General features: G+C 36.6%; 1 protein-coding gene across 1 annotated transcript in view; it reads right to left on the bottom strand.

Moving 5' to 3' along the window:
• LOC121424356 (triple functional domain protein-like) overlaps window positions 1-19478 on the bottom strand; it is an 83749-nt gene that overhangs the window by 45633 nt on the left and 18638 nt on the right. The window contains 2 exon segments of the mRNA XM_041620014.1: window positions 5725-5845; window positions 11616-11697. Of these exon segments, the coding sequence (XP_041475948.1) occupies window positions 5725-5845; window positions 11616-11697 (203 nt within the window).

Here is a 19478-nt window from a genome sequence, read left to right as displayed (position 1 = left end):
TTGGCAGCTAACAAATACCCGTTCCAGGCCCCAACACCAATCATTTGAACTAAGTTATGTCACATTTTCTCAAAAATGTACCGAGTACAGCCACTACAGTGACTAGACTCAGTCCAATTCAAAGGTCTAATACAACTATAACTGCTATCCTTAATTTCTTAATGCTTCATTTTGACTTTGCAATCTTCGTACATCCACTTTCTGACTCTTGTTCTATATCTTCTCTTTCACCATTATAATCTTCCTACTCCTCCCCTTCTCTCCCTTCTCTTCTCTTCTCCCCATTCCCCCCTCCCCTCCTCCTCCCCTCCTCCTCCTCTCCCCCTTGTTCTTTTCTTCTTCCATTTCTTTAGATGGTTTCAGACCACCTCGAAGTTCGTCAGTTCCAGGTATTCTCTGACTGGAAAATTTACCCCGATCAGAAGGTATTTTGGTAATGTGAAAGCAAACTATGTGAAATTTCCTCGAAAGAAAATACCCGCTAAATAGTAAGTACTTGGCAAAATTATGAGAACTTTTGCGGGGATTTTTCCAAGGTCGCAGGTATTTTGGCAATGTGAAAGCAATTTACAGGAACTTTAAGCCCAGCGTGTCGTTTGGTGCGGGTGTCGTGGGTGGCTGCTGGGCTAGTGATTTTGAATCTCGCGCCTTGCCTGCTTCTGCATGCTTGTAACTTCAGGAACTTATCCCCGAAAGGATATGTTTCAGGGCGGTGTGAATGCAGGAATAATTAATGGGTATTTTTTAGCCTCAAAGAGTTCTCGTAATTTAACAGGGATCCTTATGATCGAGGCGGTTTGAAACCACCTTTTAAGACTTTCTACTGATCAACAAGTTACTAGCCATTGGTGTATTGTATATACTACCATGCTTGTGTTGGCATGTCAGTTCAAGAACACCTTTAGCAGCACCCATAAGGGCATTGCATATGTAAGGCTATTTCTGTACTGATGGGGTGCGCAAAAAATATTTTGCTGAGAGCGTTATTGCACTGACACGACAATACACTTTTAAGAGAAATATAGCCAGTCTATAGAACTACTGTAACATTTACATGTAATTGCCAGTTACCCTAACTGAGCAGTAATTAAAATGACATTACATTTATAGGCCTATATAACTTGTATCAGATATGCTGAACATATCAGCATCTGAAAAGACCCCGCAATAACGCAAAATAGAAGATTTAATTTATCAAAATATTCCCTACTTAATTTACTGTTGAATATGGGGGAACTCAATCCTGTAAAAATTTAATTTTAAATTTTGGAGATGGTTGTTTTAACACAAAATAAAAGACACTTTAGCATCTATGCAGGCTGTTCACTCTAATAGGTCAACACAAAGACAAGTAATGATGATGTGAATTGCTGCAAGGCACCGGTAAAACAAAAAAGGAAAAAACTGTTTTCGACAAAACCTAGCTCATGTATATGTTCTTTTAAGTTAGCGTATCCTAGAACTTTGCATTGGGTATATATTTAGCCATAAAAAACCCCAAGGACAATTGCTTTTTGGTTGAAATGTCAAAAAATACTAAATACGTCACTAAGCTCAACTATATTTGGACTCATTGCCCAGTCTCTAATACCATTGGTGGTAAAGTGTAGAACGTATCACGTGAGATGGAATGATGTCAAATTGAAGTGAATAGGGCTCGCAGGCTTCTTCTACTTGGGATGGTATTAATGGTGCAGTGAAGGAGAGAGAGCGATACAGGAAGATACAGAGAAAGGGTAAAGGATGGATAGGTGGATTACAGAGAGGGGAGAGAGGTGGTTTAATGGAAGGGATGATTGGGAGAGGTGGATTGAGGAGATGAAGAAAGATGATATGAGGAAGAGAAGAGATGAAAAGAACAGATGAATAGGAGAGAGGAAGAAACAAGGGACAATAGAAAAGGGGAAGGTTGGTATAGATTGAAAGATAAAGTGGGATAAAAGGAGATTACAAGAGTGCAGGAGACGGGGGGGGGGGGGGGGTGGGGGGAAGGAAGAAGTGACGGTGAAAGAGAAAGAAGTGTGGAAGATGGAGCAAGGGATCGAGAGAGCAGAAACAGGAGAAAGGGAGGAATAGTAGAGAGGAAATTGAGAGAATGATGGAGCAACAGTAAAGTAGTTTGAAATAATGAGTGATAAGAGAAAAAGGAAAACTTACTTTAAAAAAAAACAACTTACAACAGATTGAAATTAGAGATAAGAAGAACCTTTATCTAAAAAAATAATGAAATACAGGCATTTAAAATTTCATATATGAGTGAGACTACGCCCAGATCATGAGCACTTTATCTGATTTCCAAAGATAAAATTCAAGATTATGTTCTTCAAAGGATACAAAACAGAGAGAACATGATACTAATAAAAAAAAATCAATATTCATTGAAGGACATAATTCTTTACAGGGGGATAGGTTTTGAGTGATGCAATGTATAATGTGAATTTGGATAAAAGATAGACAATAGGACGTACATTATGATTGAATTCAATGGTATATGTGAAAGTTTTTACATGTATCTTTTTTATTAAAAGAACATCAGACCCCATCCCTCCCACTCAAATTAATCAATAAGTATTATCCTGGAAAGAATCTAATGAAAAGAAAACAAAATTCATGCAAAACATAAAAATATATAACCATAAAATCTCTCCATTGTACTTTGACTTTCAACATAATAAGCCAAAATAGCAAATTTCTCATTGTAAACAATCAGTAACCAACAACAAATTCAGCTTTGAAATATTCCCCATTTCCGCATCATCTTTACCCATATAATTTGTTACAAGCAGAGAGGATCTATCGGGTGAACTCAAGTACATTTTTACTTTGGAAAGAGTAAAATTAATAAGAATTTGCAATCATATACAAGTGAAACAGGTGGTGAATTGCCCTTGATGGTACGAGTTGAGAGCTTGCTCTCTCCCTCTCGCGTGATTGGCTCCCTTTAATGCTTATTGCTGATGTACTCCCTTCGACTGCGTACAGAAATCTGGCCATGACGTCAATGGGCGCCTTTAGCTCGCTTGCATCACTCTCAGTCCTTTTACTTTATTCTTTGTCTGTCCTTGCAAAAGGTCCTCTTCTTTCCTCTCTCAACTTTTCTTTTTATTATCCCATTCCTTGATATCTTTCCCATTCCTTCAATTCTCTATAACTCTCTCTTTCGGATGTTTGTTTTCTTGCTTTGTAATGCATCATTGAATGCAAAGCATTGAGGTATGTTATTCATTAATTCTTCAGCTTTTTCCTGCATTGGTTAACGCCTCTTCTGCATCTTGTCCTAATCGTCTCCTGAATGTGTCTCCTTGACAGCTAATTTCCCACTCAAACAGTGCCTCTGTAATTGCGACAACTTTCTGAATGCATTTTCTTTCATATAATTGTATATTTCCTTCCTTGTCTGTCAAGCTGGTATCTGTTCCTTTAATAAAACTTCAATAAAATACCCTCCAATACACAGTTATAAATGTCAATAATTTATCAAGATCATCAGTTCAAATAAATTCTGTTCAAATGATAATTTGAACAGATCAAACCTACTGCTGGTGATGGGGTCCTCGTGCACACATTTAATGTAAATGGTAAGATATATTGGCACCACATGTGTAGAACCTGCACATTCCAAAATACCCCTTTTTACTATTTTTCTTGATAATTATGACTATGACTTCATTGTTAAATGCAGACATGACTCATGGAAACCATACAAAATCAGCATTCTAATGATATGAATAATTATATATATTCAAAACTCTATACATAAAAGGCAAGGACAAACAATCTATGCCTAAGGCAATGATGATATGCTTGCCAATTGCTTGACTGATTTTCATTGATTAGTGTGTTTTTAATTTGTTTACAAATTTTCGGCATTACTCCTATTTGTTTAAGATCAGTAAGCTCGATCTTTAATGAAAATCATAAGTCAGAAAAAAATTGGAACCAGTGGGATTCAAACCTGCCATCTACTGCTTTCCGGGCAGCGACTTAACCACCAGGCTATTCTGGTTCACTGCTTGGACACGATGAACTGGACTTCAAATACCCTCGATCCCGAGTGCATTTTTGTTTGTATGTATCAGGAAATATGTGACGTTTATCTGACAGAATCCCTTAGTGGTACCAGCACACTAACTACAATCAGTGTAACCATGTCCAAATCAAATCACAAGCAACTGCATTGCAACTGTTCTCTAAAAGACATCATAAATTCATTGGAGACGTATATAATGTTAAGGCAAAATCATTCAGTCCTCAACAGGTTAATAAATGGTGTGAACAGTCTCTTTTGAACAGTAGGGGAAGGCGGGGTAAGTTGTGACAGTTTTTGCTTTTTGCATGTTAGAATTGATATGATTAATAATCTTGTTGAAATAAGTACCTTGCCTTGAAATTTAATTCTTCTGAAATATTTTCCACCTTTATATAACTTTCTATCCCCACACTGAAAGTCATTGTGACCTTTGAAAAAAACGATGTCAAATGGCTCAACTTGCCCCATATATGGGGTAAGTTTGAGCCACCTTCTGGGGTAAGTTGAGCCACAAAAACTATGTACAAAATGTATGAGGGGAGAACCAGCATGTCAATTTTTTGTTTAAAGTCTTTTCACTTGCTAATTCTCTATAAATACTAACATCCTTTAAAAGGAAAAGAGCAGTCATGTAAATTTGCTCCTTTCAGCCAGCATTTCAATCGATTTTTATGGTTTGTTTGTTTTTTAAGATACATTACCATAGGAATTACCATGGCTCAACTTGCCCCATGCTGTTTGGCTCAACTTACCCCAGTCCGAACTTAGTGCGATAATTTTATATCCACACATTTATTATGCATCCGTCATATAAAAGACTATACAAGAATGAAGATCCATACCTTGACTAATAATGTTGTTATCATGTCTTTATTATATTTAAAGACATGTGTGTTTATAAAGCACTTACCTATTTCACACTCTTTTTTACTTTTTTGGCTGAAATTCATATTTTTCCCTCTAAAAAAATACTTTTTGTTTCAAAGTTGAAAACAATGTGGTGGGGTTAGGGGTTATGCTATGGGTCATCAATACATGACACCACCACAATGTCTGACTCATTCATTATTGGCCTGAGGCTGGTGGCTCAACTTGCCCCTATGCTCAACTTACCCCGCCTTCCTCTATTTAAAAAGAAATTGATAATGATAGTTTCAATTTTTTTTTTAATATTTTTTTTTCTACTGTCCTAGCCGATTCGGTCCAGAGCATTACCTTCGCTATTTCTGCTGCTTCTACTCCCAACTTAAATCATCATGTTCTTAATCATAAGTCAGATGCACTTTGCTATGATAATATTACAATCAATCGAGCAAAGTACAGGCATGAAAATTCACTTGTCATTAATAAATGGAGAGTTGCTTTAAAAAAAATGTTCCAAAACATAATATTTGATATATCATCTGATAGAATGGTGATTTCGTGCGTGACATCATCAGCTCTCTCATTGCATACTGATGTCATGCATATCACTGTTTAACAGATTTGTCACTATTTCCTTGTATTACATTTGAATTTGACAAACTTTTTAAATGTAAACTTAATTGATTTTTCTTAATTTATTGAAGTCGATTTCATGTTGGAGTGAACTGGGTCTTTAAAGAAAAGAAAACAAAATTCTGTAATGATGTCCAGCACTCACCAAGTAATCAAATGATGAATTAATTAATATTTGAAATTGATGATAAATTTACCTGTCCTCTTTGATCTTGTCTCCTACCCCTTCCTGAGCCACTATTTGCTGTTCTGTTAGGTGTCTCTATTCTTTCTGCACCCTTCCCACTGGGTTTTCGGATCGGACTCGTAAGCCACTTCCTGGGAATGGGAAAATAAAGAAAATACTAAGTAAATAATCACATTATTGGTGTATATAAACTTAATTTTTGTAGAAACAAATCATGCAAAAGGAAAGGGGATAATGAACCACCATTGCAATCTGCAGTGAAATACATTGCTATCCACCCAAAAGATAGTGACAACAAAGTACTAGTTCACTAGAATGTTCATTTAATTCAGATGAATCCAATTTACAAACAAATACATGTATATTGTGTCAGTACAAGAACACCCTTAGTAAAACATGTTTGCGTTGCCCACTGGTGCAGAAACACCCTTACGAATGCCCTTATGCATCATGATGCAGCTAAGGGCATTTTTGCACACATGCGCGTGAAAGTGTGGTGTTAAGGGCGTTCTTGTACTGACACAATATGTGGACAATGACCTTATTAACCATTTAGCTCTTAGTCTCCCAGCACCATACAGACCAAAATACACTGGACTTTCTACAGAGTTTCCTGAAAAGTTTGTCAGTTTGTGAGATATTGCATTCACATTTTAAAACCAACAGACAATCTCAAAACATGACATCATAGAATCCCTTTGGCTGAAGGAATATAAAAGTTATATTTTTCTAAGAAACAAGAATGAAACCATTCAATTACATGTACACTTACAACATTATCAAGCAGAAAGACTCACGAAGCTATAATTTAGAAATCCCTGATGTCTGACTAAACAAAAGTATTCCTTGCCATCCGACTGAATAAAATGATAGCTTGCATGATGTGTAGGCCTACCATAAGCTGCTCCACTGTATCATGAAATCTAAGAATGTCATAACCCACAACAGATTTTAACCACATCCTACCATCAGTTTTCTTGTAAAGGAAAGACAGGAAAGTCAAAGAGTCAATTCATTTAAATATTGAACAGATTACTAATAGGCACCAATTGATATGACATGTTCACAACAAATAAATGACAGTAGAAACTAAAAGATAATGCCATCTATAAGCTCTTGTCTCCTCAAAAGAAGATTTATTCTAAAGACTGGAAGTGAAAGCTATAACTCAGTCTATAGGAGAGTCATTTACTGAAATTGGGGAAACTTGATTCAGTATCCTTCCTTAAACCAATATTTGAGATTAACATAAATCCCAGCTCTAGTTAAAACCTGCTAAACTGATTCGAAAAATGTATCTTAGTTTAAATTAATGATAATCAATTCAGGTGACTAATCCATTTCTTAATATATTTCTTTCATTTTCAAGGAATGCTTCATGCTATATTGCCTTTCAAAAAAAAAAAACTTACAAGATGACCCACTTTCATATTTCTGTATGTATTTTTCCCCCTGAAAAGCTGAAAACTGTATAACCTCTTAATTAATATTTTTCTGATATTTTAAAAGAATGCTACACGGGATGTTGCCTAAAAACAAAATATTATCTCACAAGAGAGACTAGAACTTAAGTCTTGAAAATAAAATAATTTTCCATGTTTTTTAATATTCTGGATTTTACCCCTTGAAAAGCTAACATATTTGTACCTTTTATCAAGGAATTAGGGTCAAGTAGGCCCGGTTTGAAAGTCCATTTTTGATGCACGTGTACACGGCGTATTTTTCGGTCGTGTTCACGTTGTAAACACTGAGAGCGAGTTACGGTATGTTTTCAGTGTCTCCTACATGTCGACATTCACAGACCCACATCTTCTCTGTGAAACACCTCACTGGTGTTGAGGAGACATCCATTAGCGGAATAATAACGACAAGTGACTTTTACATGGTAGTCATATCTTTTTAGTGTGACCTTACCAATGTGTTGATGTATAACATACCACATAAAACAGAAAACAGTGAATCTCGAAGAGTGATTTTGTGATTTCAAGTTATAACTAAGTCTGTGAAACGACTCACTGGTGTTAAGGAGACATCCATCAGCGGAATAATAACGACAAGTGACTTGTCATCATTCAAGACAGGTCAGTGTGTCATCAGGGTACCTTATCGGACAGCATTCCTCAGCACTCAAGACTTTCAGCTTCTGCTGAGTGCTATGTAGTGTTAGCGCCCTGATAACAGTAGGAGGTGACGTCCCTCTCACCAGGTGCTTTCACACCTGGGCCCCCGTTTCATACAGACTTTTTATCACAAGAAATGCACAATATCTTTGACAAATTTAGTGCCAGGCAATAAAGTTAAATGATTTCAGTAGCTTTCAACTGTTATTGTTATAACAAATTTCAGGAAAGAGGTCCTTGGGCTGGAACATTTTTTAATGGAAAAAATACCCATAGGTTAGAAGGCACACAAACAAACAGGAACATTATCAATATGCCTATTTTTCCTTGATCACCGGAATATTTGCTGTGTGAAATGAAATCATCAAAACCTTTTGACGTGAGACAAGAAGAATACATCATTTGCTGTAAGAATGCAAGTGTTGTTACAGGTTCCTAACTACAAGAACCTTTATAGCTGGTTCAGACAGGTGTGAAAGTGAAAAATCTATCATAATGCATTTTTTTGGGGGAGGGGGATGATACATTCTATTAAATCTATGGAAATTTTCAGGGCAGGTGGGAAAGAATACACCAACATACCCTCCATGAAATTATGAAATACAGCGATGCCAAGTTCATCGAAGACCAGCTATGGGTGAGACTTATCGTGATTCGGGATATTGTGTATAATGGGATAGGCTGGGATACATGCGTGTGAATGAGATTTGAGGGGACGCGTAAGAGTCCCTAATGCGGGAGTCTAACGCATAATGCATGATAAATGGTGTATTTGAAAATATCTGGACGCATGTATCCATTGGTTCCAAAAGGCTGCAGGCTCAGAGAAAACTTTGAAGAGAATAATGAATTTTAGATGAATCACAATGGCTACCTTCTTAGTAAAAGCCTTGTCTATGGTCTCACTGGCCGATGGACCCAAATCATATTCCTAAAGGACATCATGGACGAAAAAAATTTTGTGGTCGCTCAACACGTTTTCATCCTCTCCAGAAACGGAAGTTGGTAGTATTTAGCAGGGATGTTAAACGGATGTTCATCTGAAGCCTAGCGGATGGAAGTGGATGGCAGCACCGAAGAGGTTGCCAGGGGTTTGAATACTTTATATACTAGATGCATACGCTTATATCCTTTCAATTTCCGCACTACTTATGATGTACGGACGTTCCACATAACTTATCTTTCATCTGCAGTGGATACGAGTTGCGAGGATGTGCAGAGGATGCAGAAAGGATAAAGCGTACATTTAATGGATGTAACGGACATGGAATGCTTGTTGCTCGTTTATGTTGCCGAATAACATCACACACGGCCCAAAGTTTATCCGTTCTAAAACTTTTGTGCAGCTCAAAACTCTTTGCATGGATAAAATCACAATGGACAGATACTTGATAGAACGTATGTAATATGTTTGCAATGAGTACGCAACAGAGGCATAGCGTTTTCCAATGGATGGCAAGATTTTTGTACATTTTACATCCACTTTGCAGGGGAACCAGGCAGGGGAACCAGGCCTTTAAAAGCTCGAAACCCAGCCCACATGCATGAACAATCCACAGTGCTAGATTAACACTGACTACATGTATGTAGAAATCAAACAAGTGGACACAGTTGCTGAAAGCCGCATGTATTCTGTGCTGTAAGGAATTCAAGAATGACTAGAAATCATAATTCTTTGTGAGACAACCCCATGATCCCCACATATATTAATAATAACCAGCAATACGGAAGATGCAACAGAGGTTTTATAACAAGTGGAATGCCTCTGGCCGTCTCACCTGCATCACGCGATTCAACATAGCAGCAGTGCTGACTTTGAAAACTACTATAACTCGCACAAGATGTTCAGTGATACTTGGTTACTCTTATTTCCACGTTTTATGAACTAGACCAATACACTTTACAGAGATAGGATGGTAATTCAACAAATATCCCCAATGTGGCCAAAGTTCATTGACCTCACATGACCTTTGACCTTGATCATGTGACCTGAAACTTGCACAGGATATTCAGTGATACTTGATTACTCTTATGTCCAAGTTTCAAAAGTCAGATCAATAAACTTGCGAAGTTATGTTGGTAATTCAACAGATACCCCCATTATGGCCACAGTTCATTGACCTTTGACCTTGGTCATGTGACCTAAAATGCGCACAGGATGTTCAGTGATACTTGATTACTCTTATGTCCAAGTTTTATGAACTAGATCAACATACTTTTAAAGTTATGATGGTAATTCAACAAATACCCCCCAATTCGGCCAAAGTTCATTGACCCTAAATGACCTTTGACCTTGATCATGTGACCTGAAACTTGCACAGGATGTTCAGTGATACTTGATTACTATAATGTCCAAGTTTCATGAATCAGATCCAAAAACTTTTAAAGTTTTGATTGTAATTCAACAGATACCCCCAAATCAGCCAAAGTTCATTGACCCTAAATGACCTTTGACCTTGGTCATGTGACATGAAACTCTTATAGGATGTTCAGTAATACTTGATTAACCTTATGACCAAGTTTCATGAACTAGGTCCATATACTTTCTAAGTTATGATGTCATTTCAAAAACTTAACCTCAGGTTAAGATTTGATGTTGACGTCGCCGTCGCCGCCGGAAAAGCGGCGCATATAGTCTCACTCTGCTATGCAGGTGAGACAAAAATTGATACAATAACCTGAGAGTGAGTCTAACCAACTGCATAGCTACATGTCATCAGTGCGGGAAGAATGACATACTCCATCTATCTTCCAGGCATACATAAACCATAGGGCGGCTCTTGATGGCAAACAATTTATAATCAATGTCACTAGAAATTCCTCTTGATGATGAGGACTCTATTTTAAACTTTGCTGTATTGGGTGGGGTGGTAAGGAGGGAATGTAAAGCTGTTCATAGAGTTACTCAGGTCTTTACAAATGTGTTTAACATAGCAAGCTATACAGGAGTGTCAATCATTTTGAACTGCAAGAGCTACATGTAAACATGACTTACATGTATCAGTGCTTAGGATGACAACACCTCAATATCCTAAATTATCACTTACAGAAGTTTAAGCGTGGTGCAAACTAGTATTAACTAGCGAACGACTAGCTGGTGGCGAACTTAATAAGTGATTACAAGGTGGCAAAGAGTAGGCCTACATGCTCACCTCAAAGATCACTTGATAATTATCTGCATGCCTATAACAAGCATATTAAGCTATCCACTAGCTACATGTAGTTAATAGCTGGCTGCTCGCTTAAAATTTCTCTGAGAGATGGAGGAAATCTGCTTTTACTTTCAATCACTAGATAATCTATCAATAATCCTGTCGAAAGTCCCAACTCCTTATCTACAAAATGTAGTCACCGTTGTTCAACGTAATAAATATTCATTCTGATACAGTATTATGACAGTATTGCTTTTTTTTCACCTTGCTTTATCAACTACAATATTTTGTCCTATCAGTAGCAATATACAAACAATCTATCATTTATTCTTTAAAAAAATAATTTTCCCCTCCACAGGGATTATATTGGCAATAAAAAAGCAACAGTTATTCTTCCTGGAATTCGGAGCCTTGGGTTCAGCAGTCAGTATAATAATGAATGCCAAGACACAGAAATTTTTTCCTGACATTCAAACACAATGCAAACATTTTGTACATGAATATGACTTTTTAAGATCTTTTTTTAAATGCCATAAAATGATCGGACGTACACCCAAGTAGAGCAACCCCTTTTCAATAACAGATGAATGAAACCCTTTAAAAACAGATTTGAAGCAAAATGGACTTACTTTATACTGCCCTTTCTTTTCGGTCCTTGTAAGTCATTGTTGTTGATTGGTCCCAGTCCTCCTCCGCTACCTCCCTCAAGTTCTATCAATGAAAAAGAAAGAAAAAGAATACAAAATACATGAATATACCAGTGTTTATCTAAACAGTCATCATGAATGCTGTTTGTGAGGTGGAAGATTCAGGGGGAAGGCCAGGCAAGGGGCACATGCCTACACCCCTACACCCTTTGAACAGCAACTTTGTCAAGGTAGAAAACCCTGGCTATATTTATCACTTGAAAGAAAATATTCAGATATTTGAGTTTCCAATCATTTTCGACATCCAGGATCTGCCTTAGTGATTTAAGATTGGTTTTTCCTTGCTGTAAAGGACAGACAACATAATGGCTTCGAGGAAAACAATTTGCAGCATACCTCCAAACAACTAAAGCACATCAAAAAAAGTCTCATGCTGACACCCTGCATACAAGGGGAATTTCATTATTTTATTTTTTTTTTTGGGGGGGGGGGGGGGGGGGGGGGGGGGGACTGCATGGGGGGGGGGGGGGGGGGGGGGGGATTGGCGATATTGGGGGATGGGGGATAATCTGTCTTTTCACAGTGATGAACATGGATGATACATGAGGATATGATACATGGGTTGTGATAGCAAATTTAGAAAAAAAAAACAACACAAAACACACACACAGTATGTATGATATACACACAGTTACATTGGAAATTTACAAAGATGGAATTTGAAGGTATATACAGGCATACATTTATACTGATTAATCTATGTAATAATCAAACTTCACACAATCAAATTATTTAAACAAGAGCAACCAAAATATGCTTTGCATTTCATTGCAACTATTTTGGCTTCGCACTTCACAGTAGGTACTGCATAATTATGCATAAACCCCCAAAACTGACATGTTTCATTAATGTGATATGTTGGACATTGTATAATTATATGCACAATAAAGACGTACCATGCACCAATGAATGAGTCCAGTTACGAAGTATATTTAGCTATTAAAATATATGTTTTCACCATGTTGTTTAAACATGTTTGTTCGTGTAACAGTTGGCATAAGGGCCCATATCAGAAAGATTTACAATCAATTTCAAATTTCAAGAAGTTATTCCTATTGCTCAAGATTTGGTATTGAATTTTGTGTGTGCGCAACAAGGGGGTTGATTGACCATTGTCTATTTGCAAAATTGATTGCAAACCTTTGTTTCATGGAGCTCCAGAAACATGATAATGATCTCTATTTCTCTCCATACCTCTCTCCATGCATTATCATAAAGTCTACAGGATCTTGCACTTGAATAGATATATGATAATTAAAAGAACTGATGAATATGTAAGAGTATAATCTAACATTTGCTGTACATTTGCATATGCTGGTTAAATCAATATGGAAATATCTATCAGGGCATTGTGGCTGTTTACAGTGCTTATCAAGTCAAGGAGATTAATGATACAATCTTGTATACCTCGATGCTGTATTGTACAAAACCTAAGCTAAAACATCAATTTGAAACTTCATCAATGATTCAATTCACCTAAAATGTACACACCTAATATAACACCTAGAATTTGTGCTATTGAATGAAAGGTAAAGAAATGGATGAAATGAAGATATAGACAAAAATGGAAGTAAAAACTTGAGCAGAAGCAGACATAGCGATAAATTGGGCAAAGATGTAGAAGTAAAAATACACGTAAACATAGACATAGATTTAGACACACAAGCAGACAGTGGCAGAAGCAGAAGTAGACTTCACATAGATGTAGACATATACAGAGAAGGAGATATAGACTTATAAAGAGACACACATGTGTAAGAAGTAGACATGTTGATGAAGATGTATCATGTAGGTGTGTATAGAAGTAGACATGCAGTTTGAGGTAGACATGTAGAAAAATACTACATCTAGAAGTAGAAGTAGAAGACTAGGAGTGGAGTGGGAGAGGGAATGGGAGTGGGAGTTGGACTAGGAGTATGAGTAGAACTAGAAGTAGAAGAGTAGGAGTGGGATTGGGAGTAGGACTAGGAGTGGGAGTAGAACTAGAAGTAGAAGAGTAGGAGTAGGAGTGGGAGTAGGAATAGGAGTAGAACTAGAAGTAGAAGTAGGAGAATAAAAGTAGCAGTAGAAGTAGGTATAGAAGACGATGTAGGCGTAGAAGTTGATGTGGAAGTATATGTAGAACTAGTAGAAGTAGTAGTAGTAGTAGTAGTAATTAGAAGAGTAAAAGTAGATGTAGAAGGAAAGTAGACATAGAAGCTAAAGTAGAAGTAGACGTAGATGTAGAAGGAGTAGGAGTAGGAGTAGTAATATATGTTTCAGTAAAAGTAGAAGTATATGAAGAAGTGAAATTCAAAGTACAATTAGGAGTAGGAGTATGACAATAGCCATTTGCTTTAAAAGTGACGGCAGCAGCATGACCTACAAAATTATGATACAGATTGTCATATCATAATATCTTTAATGATTGTAAGTGCTGAACCAGAAAATATAGCTTATCAAGACAACAGATAAATATGTGAATGAAATATACAGATATTTTGTATGGTGTACCCAATTACAAGAGTTAGTGCCTTGGTGCGATTTTATGTAATATGATCATTACCAGAGAATATCTTTGACATGTGACAATACCAGTGAATAGTACCAGTGAATAAGTACCAGAGTATAGAACCGGAAAATAATACCTGGATAACAAACTTCCCCAATTAGGGGTGATTCCTCCTTCAGCCTAAACAAGCAACAGCTTCGTAGCATCCCCTGCATGATGAAACGATCACCTCTTCTTCGTCACACATGCAACCGTGAATACTAACAAACTGCTAAAAGCTATCAGGCCACCAAATATGCAGTTGCTGATGCAAAAGGTTGAATATAAAAATGAATGGAAAGAAAAAGGAAAGTAGCATCTGCTAAGCAAGAAGCAGAAGTTAAAATGCAGATGAGAAGGTGAGACGATGGTCTTTATCCGCAGCAAGGTCTACACAGCGGGTGATATATGAGATGAATCTCAATCCTATCCACAGTGGCAGAGATAAAAAGCATAAAGCAGAATCCCTATATGGAATCTTATGTAAGATGTTATCAAGAAAAAGTCTCTGTCAAAGGAAAGAAAAATAGTGCCTGTTGCACAACGTGCAGCAGCGAAGCAATACAGGGCCAAGCCAGAATGAACATATTATCATCGCATAGCTGCTCTATTGTCTCATGACCAACCAGCACTTGATAAAAGATTTCCATTAATATGGTAATTTAGAGAAAGAAGCTGGTTACCATGGCGATTCTTTTCTACCCAAGCCAAACCAAAAAGCTGTAATTTTACTTCAGGGACTGAAATATTGCATAAATGATTCCCTTAATTGATGGCATACAGCTTTCCTTTAGAGATATGTCCAGTATTGTAGTGAGAGATATTTGATTAGCGCTTCTCTCCAGACAATTAACGCAATTAATAGGTCTGAAGACAGAGCCTTGCTTTTGTTCAGGCTAGCATGATATATAACAAAATATCTGAATTCATTATGCAAATATAAGTGAAATCAGTAAGGCATGTTTGATTGGAGATGGTCACAATATTGTTGACATGTTGACTATATACAAATAGAGAATAGGCATAAGTGCGATGGTGCAAGATTTCGCAGGAGGCTCAGCCGAGTTGAATAGAGTATCTCTTTCTTTCACCGAATGCGAAATGTCACGCCATTGCACAAATAAGAATACAATTTGCTATTTGTGTTGTACAACCCCTCGAAAGTTAGCAAAAATACGAACAATTTTCAATTTTCCCTTAATTTTCCATTAATCTATGAAAATAAGAAATACTGAAAGTCACAAAATCACTCAAACGGGCATCTGATCTGCAGCAGCAATTTGCATTTAACCAGTAAGGCCAATGTGTTAATAGTACTAAGCACAATGCATTCAATCCTAATTTTTATAGTGACGTCATCTTGTTCCTGACCGTGCAACGGTAGCCTAAATTATGGATGGTACAATTTGGACGGTATGTGTGCAATAGTATGTTAGACATTCAGTCTTCCATTTGCTCGCGTACAACAAGCTAAGTAGGCGTTGTACAATAAATTCTGAAATTCCTTGGGCTTTGTCTTAGAAGAAGCCACCCAGTTCCAGTGGCCGATGGTTTAATTCGTAGAGGGTAGGTACAGATATATCAGATAACAAACGGGACTTCATTCATTCATTCATTCACATAAATTCATATTAGCCAAATTCACTCAAATTTAATTCACTATTTATTTCTAACTTTAGATAATATTACAACAGGCATGATTTTAAGCAGCTGCGCTTGGGTAAGACCTTCTTTATTACTGAATTCTTTGAAGGAAAGAAAATTATTTAACTTTATAACTTAGTAGCTAAGTATCTATCACCCCCCCCCCCCCTTTAACTAACTTTGTACCCTAGTAACTAAGTAACTTTATAACTAAGGAAGTATCTTTCAGTCCCCAGAAATTACATCTTTATGAATGAAATGGCAATAATTTCATGCCTTGCATTAATCTAACATGCAGACAGACATGATGGCCATACCTATACAAGTCACACAATTACACAACATAATGCATCTGACACCATTTGGAGGGTATAGGTCTATATGTTGTTCACCTAAGTCAGCAAAAAAAATGGTCCTACATGCCAATATTTCCTTTACACTTACTGAAATGGTCTTGCTTCTACAAGCAGAAATATATTTCAAAATACAGGTATACAAGAAGTCCAGAGTGTTTATTCCAATAAAAACTCCTCAGAAGTCCAACAAAATGTAATCAGCTGATGATATCAAAACCACTTTATATTTCCTGACCAGGAAATAGTTGACTTTACAACAAATCCAATGACCAACCAACAGGAAAATTACATAAAAAATGGATTTAATTAGCAACCTCCTTCACACATGCTGAAAGAATCATCAGAAGGGTAAATATACAATTTGAAGGTAAGATCAGAAGAAAAGTCTCCAGGAGTAATATATATGATACGTGCAGATCACAATACTCATGACAGAGTCAGTGAAGTTGGAAGGATTCACTGGGTATTGTCAGTCCTGCAATGCCACTAAACATCAATTGTGGAGAGGGCTGTGTAATTTTCATTGGGCTTTGCACATTCCTGGCATTCTTCTGATTTGGGACAGGTCAACAAATAAATCAAACACTTATTATGTAAGCTAGAAAAGACCATTCTCCTTGTTAAGTCTCATGCAAATGACTTTTAAGAGTTCTAAATGCAGTTTTAAGTAGAAAGGCAACATATTCTGAACTCTAGCTCAACTTCTGCCACTGCCTATGTTATGATAATATCCTGCATAACCTAGAATGATAAAAATCTTATGGCACTTGTGAGTTTCTAATGTTAACCTTTTTTTTTAATCTGAAAAAAACTATTCAAATTATCATTTCTAGACAGATATCAATTAGTTTGAATGCCACATATGCTAGCATATAGGTAGGTACGCATGTGTGTCATATTTAGCTATCCAGGTTTAAAGCACAGACTTAGAAAGAAATAAAAACTGACTCCACACTTATCCTACTTACATTAAATTATAAACCTTGTCCGCCAATAAAATGTTACGTCTTTAACTCATAGCAGGCCGTTGTTGCCAATCTGCATCAAATTTCAGACTTACTATTCAGAAATGCATTTTCACAGACTGTTGTCAACACTGTATGATGCTATCTGCACGTCTTGCGTACATAAATTAAAATTTCATAACAGATAATGTAGTGTTCAGAGCAAAATCTGATGAATATAGATATTGAAATAAAAACAAAGATTAGAATTTGCGAATCAATTACTACAATATTTGGTCTTATATAAAAAAAACAACTACTAATTTTGAAATAAATACAATTTTGGTTTTATTGTCCATTATAGAACATTGGTATATTGTTGTACTAGGATATTTGTTTGTAGTTGCATCTTTTTATTGCAATACACAATTCAGTCTCAAAACAGTATTACATTATGTGAACCTGAAGCAGGATGCTCAAATGTATTTACAACAACTGAACAAAATTTGACATGTTCTGTTGCCAAAGCTCAACTTTTAAAAGATTTTTTCTGTTCATCACAAAATAAATGTTTGCAAACAGGATTACCAATTATCAAGTACTAACACACTTATCTTTCGTATAAAAAAGAAACATGCAAAAGACAAGATAATCACAGGGCATTGTATACATAATGTATATGGTACATTGCTGGAGAAAAGGGAAGATGAATTTCAGACTTGGTAGTCAGACCAAAGTCACAAACTGCAGGATAAGATAGGTTTCTCATAGAAGAACAAGGCAAGGGGCTCGTTGCAGGAAGACTTGAAATCATAAGCAATTTTTTTTAACAATCTATCACAAGTCATCACAATTGATTCAATAAACCAAGTTGAGTTTGATTCATCACTTTCTTGTAATTTCAATTTTGTCTGCAACTCATTCTGTGATACCAGCAATGTATTATCTTGAGACTGGTTACGAGTCCAGAGTATCATTTCAAATCAGATTATTTTGCATAAAAAGACAAAAAAAAGAGAGAGCGAGAGAGAGAGAGAGAGAAACTAATGTGAAAGGAAGGGAAGAGAAGGAATGAGAAAAAATAAAAAGGGAAAGAGAATAGCACAGAGGGGGAGAGGGTAAACAAGAGAAGAGAAAACAAGGAGAGAATAGAGAACAGGGGAGCAAAGAGAAGAGAGAGAGAGAGAGAAATAAGCTTAGAAAGGAACATAAAAAAGAGGGCAAAATGGCCTGTGGTGACTGCTTTTGATGGTAAAGTGAAAAAGAAACAGAGCAATAAACACCTATTCAAAAAGCTGTCTATTATCAAAGTACACCCATTGTTCAGCTAACAGTTTACCTAGATTTCTAAACAGGCCAACGCTTAGACCTCCAGGAAAAGAGATGGCTTTTCAAGTCATCTCTAGGAAATAGTTGTTACACTACATTCTCAAATAGAGAAACCACATAGATCTTTCTTCTTACCTGATTCAATGCCTCCTGTCCTCCAAAATTTGAAATTGGAGGGTAGCGACAAAGAACGTTTCTTTAATTTTATCATCTCAACAGTTTCAGTCTCTTAGAATATAAGCAAGGCAGCTGTCTGATACCACTCCAGAAGTCTTAATCTAAGTCCATCACAGTTCTCCAATATATTCTTGAAAATCATAATGCAATTTTTCATCAAAATATCCTCCAGGTGAAAACACTCTCATCTCAGACACAAAAATCTTTGGAAAAATTTGCTCGAAGACGACAACATTTTCTTTCCATCCATCGTTACTTCTCGCGAACTGCGATCTTAATCAGTTCCAAAATTCTAAAAGGGAACAAACTGCATCCTGCCCAGATCTTTCTAAGATGATGCAGTCTGTAGTTTTTCCAGAGTTTTGAAGGAGACAAGAACCTCATGAAATCTAACAGATAAATTAAAGTAAGATACAAAATTGCTGTTGTCCATTGCACAACCCTTCATTCTTATCTAAAGATTAACAAAAAAAATCTCTTTGGCCTTTTGACCATTGACTGGAAAGGTTAATGCACTTCCTGTTCTATTAAAGGGAGCACAAAAATGCTCTATGATGGTTGAGTGAGTGTCAAATGGGTACATCCATACGTTCACTGTCCTTACATGGCTGTTCTCATGTACTATCGGTAACAGGTACACACCCAATTTTCGTAAAACATGCATAATTCAAATTTTACAAAACATGGTTCAATTACATTTAAGATGATCGGTATTGAACCTCAACATTCACAACAGGAGTCCTGCAGAGGATCTTGCAGTGGCATCTCTACATCCCCCATTATTAAGTTTAATGATACTATTAAT

The sequence above is a fragment of the Lytechinus variegatus genome, chromosome 1 (genome assembly GCF_018143015.1).
Source record: "Lytechinus variegatus isolate NC3 chromosome 1, Lvar_3.0, whole genome shotgun sequence".
NCBI classification, from domain to species: Eukaryota; Metazoa; Echinodermata; class Echinoidea; order Temnopleuroida; family Toxopneustidae; genus Lytechinus; species Lytechinus variegatus.
This window is presented reverse-complemented; position numbering and strand designations above follow the sequence as displayed.